The following is a 7257-nucleotide window of genomic DNA, read 5'->3' as shown; positions in this document are numbered from 1 at the left end:
CAAAACATAATCACATTTTTTTAATTTGTTAACTATTAAATAAATTTAATATTTTCCAATAGGTTCAGTTGGTTAATGACTATAAGCGAGACCTTGAACATCTTACACAAAAGAAAGACAAAGCGCATGAGGTAGAAAACCTTAGCAGAAAAAGATGTTAGCGTTTTTGTAGCAACAGGAATTTTAGTTTTTCTTTTTTGTAATCATTATAGATTCAGTCAGATCTTTGTAGAGCACAAGGTCAATTACAAACAACTAAAGACCAACTAAAAAAAATTGTTTCTGCAATGCAACCTATTGAAGTATTTTTTTCTTTATTATTCTGTTTTTTTTTCATATATCTGTGTAATGGGACTGTCTTAAAACTAAGTTTTTTCTTTATAGTGTCAACTGGAACAACTTAACTCTGTATCAGAGGAAGTTTTTAAACGCGAGAAAGAATTAGGTAAAAACTTGTTGCATAATAGCAAATACAATACATTTAAAAAAAAAAAATGTATATACATTAACATTAAAAATAAATTTTATAAAATAACAATACAATAGTTGCAATTTCAATTTCTAGAATTTTCAGCAATCTTTTCAAAAGAGAATTTTTATTAAAATTACAGTAACATAATAAGGTTGTTATACTTTACAGGGACTTTAGAAGCAACTAAAGAACATTTGAAAAAAAATGCTTTACAATTGAGAAATAATATTTCAAACTTGTTCGAAGGTAATATAAACTACTTTATATACTTAGTTACTGTCTACTTTTGTATATATTATTTTTTTATTGTATTATAGCTATTATTGTATGTTAATATTGAATTTGTTGAAATGTTAATATTAAATTTTTTTTGCTGTAATAATCATTAATTCATTATTTAATTTAATTTTTATAACATTTGTTTTATTCTATGTCTATTTTAAGTCTACTAAATAACAATAATGTTAATATTTAAGTATATTGTATATTAAACACTTAATATACTACATATTTATATATTACATAATAGGTGAATATTAAAAGCTAAATATTCTCCTATTATGTTTTATTTTCAGGTGAACTAAGTGAGTTGGAGAAGAAGCGTGCTGATTTTAGTGGAACATTACAAGTAAAACAAAAAAGTTTAGTTGGTGTGAGTTTTTATTTTATTTATCTTATGTACAATCATCTAAAATTTCTCAAAATTATGGGGGTGGCTTGAGAATTATGGCCATTATGAGATGCATGTTTAGTAAGTGACCGGGGTTGACCATCATCATCACTATTATTATCATCATCATCACAATCATCATCAGTGTTTGGCCGGCCTCTTTTATGCTGTTGCTCTAATATAAACAATCTAGAGCATTTTTATTTCTTAACTAAAGCTCATTCATACAATATGTAAGGCACTCAAGTTTCTTACTGAAGCTGCTATCTCTCTTCATGCTGATACTTAAATTACTTTATTCTTTTCTAAGAAATGTTGTTCAATACAATGTTTTTTTTAATCTTTCTAAGATTATACCTCCTTTTCTTGTCTTCTAGAGTAACAACACACATTCATCTGATCATTTTTTTTTCAGTAAATACTACACTATATAAATACTAAAGTTTGTATAATAATGAAAGGATATTGTATGCCAGCATCTAAATAAATAGTAAACATATATGTTTATATTCATAATATGTATACATAAAGTGCATCTTGAAAGCTTTTATTTCTTCTGAAATAAAAGTTTGAACGCTTTATTACTTCTCTTCAATTTTAAGTCAAGCCTCATTCTACTTCACATTTTACACCATCTTAAGCAGTTGCTTGATTTAACATTATTGATTTTTTTCATCTTTTTTACAAAAACATCTCTCTTAAGAACAAATGTCCTTTTATTATTGCAGGAAGCCAATGTAAAAAAGTCTTGTCTGATGTTAAGCTCTGTTATTCTCAGTTTACTAAATCTTGTATCTTATCTCAGATGTTAGGTTCTAGAGACTTTTGGTAAGTCTTTAACATTATCATTAACTAAACTAAGTCTAAGATTTAATCTGCAATTCATGGGTTTGATCTTTTTACTTCTCCCCAATATAAAGCAGAATTAATTGCAAAGAAATCTTACTCTAATTTGACTCTCGAATATAATGGCCATACTCTTCCTGACAGTTAAACAGATTAACCCATTGTTAAACATTGAAATCACTCTGGCTTTCAATGCTAAAGTTAGTTCTCAATTAAACATTTCTACAGTTTGTGCTCCAGAATAGATTTCCATCATAGTCTTAAAAAGTGTTCTCCAGAACCCTCCTCAATTTTTGCCAAACTTTTAAAAAGTGCTAAATAAGTGGTTCCAATTTTTCAAAACTCTAGTAAACACTTTGAGCTCTCCAACTATCCTACGATTAGTTTTCACTCTGTTATTAGTTTCTTTATATAATAGTTTTGAGGTTATTAAATTATTTTTTTCAAACTGCAGTAGTAAAGTGATTCTTAAGTAACTTTAAGGGTACCACAAGGTTGTATCTTTGCTCCTGTATTGTTTCTTATCAACAATAATGATCTTCATGAAATCTAAAGTGACTCTATTTGCTGACAACTCAACTTTATATTCTCTCTTCTGTAACAGCCTAAGGCTTGCAGTGGCTTATGGATTTAAATTTTGGACCTAAAATCCACAATTTTTTTAAGATAACAAAAATCATTTATTTACTAGAAAAAAATATTGCAATAATGTTGGCATTCCTATATTGACAAATAAAAACCCTCTTACTCTAAGACAAAGTCTAAAAGCACATTGTAAATGTAATTAGACCTGCTTTATCTGCCAAGCTTGAGCCACTCTCCCATTGCAGTAAGGCTGTATTTCTTTCTTTTTTTCTACAAATACGATCATGGTCAATGCTCAAACAAGCTATCATCTCTATAACGATAAACCAAAGCTCATTCTTGCTCTGCTTCTTATTCAACAAGTTGCATCCTTTACTGTATCTGTCTTTTCATGGTATAAAAACTTTTATTAATCCAGTTTTTTCCTGGTACATCAAAAAAACCTTATAACTCTTACTCATCTTCATTTTTTTCTTTTTTATACAACTTACAACTTTTTAAGTCTTCAGTTATACATTTCCTAGTATTTTAACTTGTTCTCTATTTTAAAATAACTCATAACTTAATAGTGGTTGATTGCAATCTTATTGGAAATAAATTAAAGTTAAAAAATATATGAAAGTATGCTAGTATTTAATAAAATTATAATATATTAAGTATTATAAATTTTTTTCCAGCCCCTTTTTTTTAACCAGGAATAAATTCATGACTATTACATCAGAAATTTTTTTTTTTTCTTCTGTTTCTTTTTTTGCATATACAACTAGGTCTAAAATTAACTTTTTTTGGATTGTGTGTAGTTTATCCACTTTTTCTTAATTAATTTTTTATGCTGATTTCAAAATACTTTTCATTATAAATATTGGTAAGGAAGGAGGTGTGAACTTCCTCGTTAAATTGCTCTTCCACAGTGTATTGTGGTAAGACCCTCAGTTCTTCTTGGAGCGCCTTAACAACTAAAAAACAATCATTATAGTTGATTGTGGATTGTTTTGAAGACTTTCCATGAAGAAACTTTAAATTTTTTTAGCCTATTCTTTTGTCGACATTAGACAGCGTATTTTTATTAACAGTTTTGATTTTAAATAAAGTGGATCTTTGATGCAATGACCTACTGTATTACTAAAATAAACATCCCATTCATCAATCATTTTTGACATTTAACAGATCTTTCTCTTTCTTAATATATTTATTGACATCTGATTCACAAGTAAATAGGCTTCTTTGTAATTTTAAACAAGCTAAGATATAAATTCTCTTGGATGCCTAATGTTAAGCTTACAGTTCTTTTTTTTTAACTGGCTCTGCTTCAGTTGTTTTTGTTACTGGTTTCCAACTGTATTTTAAGTTTTTTAATATTTTTAAAATGTTAAAAATAGAAGTCGAAGGTTTACCACAAAAATATAACAAAATCTGAATAGTTTTTCGAACTTTTCTAAAAAAATTAAGAGTAACTGGTTAAACAAAAAATATTGAATTTTGGACCCTCTGCAGTCCCCTCTGCCCCCTAGAATAAGTGAAATGATATTTTTTTTAAATTTTAGTTTTTTAGAGCACACAAAAAACAAAAAAATATTTATTCTGATTTTTTTATTTTATTGATTTATATGTTTAAATCACATTTTATTGATTTATATGTTTAATTCACTTCTTGAAGCTTGTGTTTCTAAACTTCATAATCATAAAGATTATGAATTTTACATAGAAACACATTTGTTGTTCACTTTTTTCTTAATCCTGCCAATTTTATAGATTAGACAGGAGTGTCTTTGATCACATGGCTATTTTGATTTCGATTAAATATAAATAAAAATAAGAAGACAAAGAATTGTTTTCACACTCTGCTCTTTTGTAAATGTTTTTTTTTATCCTGCATGGTTTGCAACTTTCTTTAAGTTCATCAAGAAGATAAATGTACTTTGGGTAAATTTGCAATTTTTTTTTTGTGTCATAAATACTAAGAGGGGCCTGGAGCAAGTAAAAACAGTTTTTTTTTTTTATAAGAACATGCATAGTTCTGCATTTTGTAATTTTTTAAGTACTACTTAAAAATTTTTTTTTTAATTTTCTATTAACAGTGAATGACGCTTATAATTTTTTTTACATGTAATTTTTTTTAGCTACAAACTATGATAAGTGGTTTTGAAACTGAAATAAAGAAACTAAATGAAACACGAACTAACCTTGATAAAGAACATGGAAAGCTTCAGCAAGAAGCTCAGGTTTTTTTATTTAAATCCTTATATATATATACATATATATATTTTTTTATATATATATATTTTATTTAAATCCTTATATATATATATATATATATATATATATATTCAATTTTTTTTTGCTAATTTACTGATTAAATTTCTGTTATTAAATTTTGTTTAAGTATTTTTTATTTTTTATTAGACACATAGTGCTCTGGTTGCAGAGAGAGACAACTTCATTAAAAAAATATCTTCAAAACTTGATCTATCAGGTTGGAACTAAAAAACTATTTTACAATGTTTTTTTAAATAAAATTAAAAGAGTTTCTCCAAAATAATATTTGTGACTCAATGAACTTTCATTTAATCTTGAGTTTATTCAAATATTTTACCTTTTAGTCAAAAAATTCATTTAGAATATGTTATATATTATAATGTTATATTTTTGGTAACTTATTTGTTAACTTATTTAAATTTATTTAAAATTTTATTAATTTAAAAAATTTTTTAAACTTAGCAGTTTTAATTTTATAAAAGAGAGAATTTATAATAAAAAAAAAAAAAAAAAGTTATTAAAATGTTTAAATAAAACTCAAAAATTTTGTTCTGATCAGTTGGTCTATTTATTAACCCAAACCAGTCAGCCTATGCATGTATAGTTAAAGACAAGTCAATTTCTAATTAGTAATGTTTTAAATTATAAAAAATAAATCATTTAAAAACTAAAGATGAATGTAATACTTTAATATATATAAATATAGTTATTATTATTTTTGTGAAATAACATAAAAATATCTTTATTTTAAAAGTAGCACTGGTTATAAAGCAATTGGTCTATTTATTTTGTTTGGTTTATTGCGATAAGGTATGGTCTATTAAGTTTGAAAAGGTTCAGTTAGTTCAACTCTTTTTAGGTTCAACTGACTGAATCTCATTGAGCCATTTTGATGTATGATATGAAATTAGCTAAACAAACAAATAAAACAAATAAAAAAGTAGTATTATCACAGAAATGATCACAGAAACGAAAATCAAACACTCTCCGCTTTGATTTAAAACATGATTTTTCGTGTTTGTGTTTTTTCTTGTTACTCTTCTGTTGGGTTATGATTTAAAAAGGAGTTTTTATTGATGAAAGTGAAAATTATGTAAACTTTTATTTAGTGTCACCTCTAAAGCCTCACTGATTCAGGACAAAAACAAACAAAGCAAAATAAAAAAATATTAGTATAATAAATTTAGTGTTATAAATTATGGATGACTCTAAATACTAGGGGTGTACCGGGTTGGAAATTTTGAATTCCAGCTAGAATCAGATTTGCCGAAATTATTAATAAAAATCTGGCCAGAATTTCCGCCAGATTTTAGAATAATATATAGGGGTCGTCCATAAAGCACTTACTCTCGAATGAAAATAGGGGGTCTGCAAATGGAGTATGTGAGATGAGGGGGCAGGAGTCAATTATAAATGTAAGGAGGAACTTAAGTTGGAAAAAAAAAAAGTTAAGTAGGTAGGTTAAAAGCGCAGGTACTTTTAGGGAGGTGAGGGGTACTCAAAAGAGCGTAAAGCAAAATGCTGCATGGGGAGGGGAAGGGAGGGGAGAGGAGGATCGAAATAAAAGCGTACATATTTTATGGATGCCCCTTTTTGTAATTTTTTATCTTCAAGATTGAAAATGAAAGCCTACACCTCGACATAGTGGCTAAATAATATATATTTATAACCTATATATATATATATATATATATATATATATATATATATATATATATATATATATATATATATATATATATATATATATATATATATATATATATATATATATATATATATGTATATATATATATATATATAGAGAGAGAGAGAGAGAGAGAGAGAGCCTATTTGCGGTAGTGGTGTAGTGGTAAAGCACTCACTTTATAAGCGAGAGGTTCCGAGTTTGATCCCTACCACGTCCCTGGTAGTACCGTGCTCAACTTATTTCTCCGCGCAGTGGCCTTGTTTGTCAAGGTTCGTGTTTCGGAGTATTAGAGTTAAGAGAGGGTTATAACTACTATTAAGTAGCCTCCTTATCTGTAGTGGCCTTCTCAGCCTTGAGGAGGTGAATGACAAAAAAAAAAAAAAAATTTCATTAATTTGATTCTTATTTCATTTAAATCTGTTGTTTTTATTTGTTTCTTATAATTTTATTTATTGAAAGTTTTAACCTACATAATATTTGTATTTAAAATTATTTCTTTTTTTTTTTAATTTTTTTATTTAGATTAAAATTGAAATATTATCTTATGTAGAACAAAGATTTTTTAATTTAATTTACACAGTCTGTGTTACATGTTCTTAAAAAATAAAGATAAAAATTAAATTCCGGCATTCCGGCCTGAAAAACTTTAATTCTGGCCGGAACCAGAATGACCTAAAATTCACAAAATCTGGCTGGAATACTGTCTGGAATGGAATTCTGATACATCCCTATTAAATA

General features: G+C 26.6%; 1 protein-coding gene across 1 annotated transcript in view; it reads left to right on the top strand.

The window, feature by feature from the left end:
* LOC100205929 (DNA repair protein RAD50) overlaps positions 1-7257 on the top strand; it is a 46765-nt gene that overhangs the window by 8256 nt on the left and 31252 nt on the right. The window contains exons 9-15 of the mRNA XM_065790690.1: positions 63-131; positions 213-302; positions 385-445; positions 641-718; positions 1048-1124; positions 4694-4795; positions 4977-5046. Of these exons, the coding sequence (XP_065646762.1) occupies positions 63-131; positions 213-302; positions 385-445; positions 641-718; positions 1048-1124; positions 4694-4795; positions 4977-5046 (547 nt within the window). The remainder of the gene's footprint in view (positions 1-62; positions 132-212; positions 303-384; positions 446-640; positions 719-1047; positions 1125-4693; positions 4796-4976; positions 5047-7257) is intronic.

Source organism: Hydra vulgaris, chromosome 02, assembly GCF_038396675.1.
Source record: "Hydra vulgaris chromosome 02, alternate assembly HydraT2T_AEP".
In the NCBI taxonomy this organism is placed as follows: domain Eukaryota; kingdom Metazoa; phylum Cnidaria; class Hydrozoa; order Anthoathecata; family Hydridae; genus Hydra; species Hydra vulgaris.
This window is presented reverse-complemented; position numbering and strand designations above follow the sequence as displayed.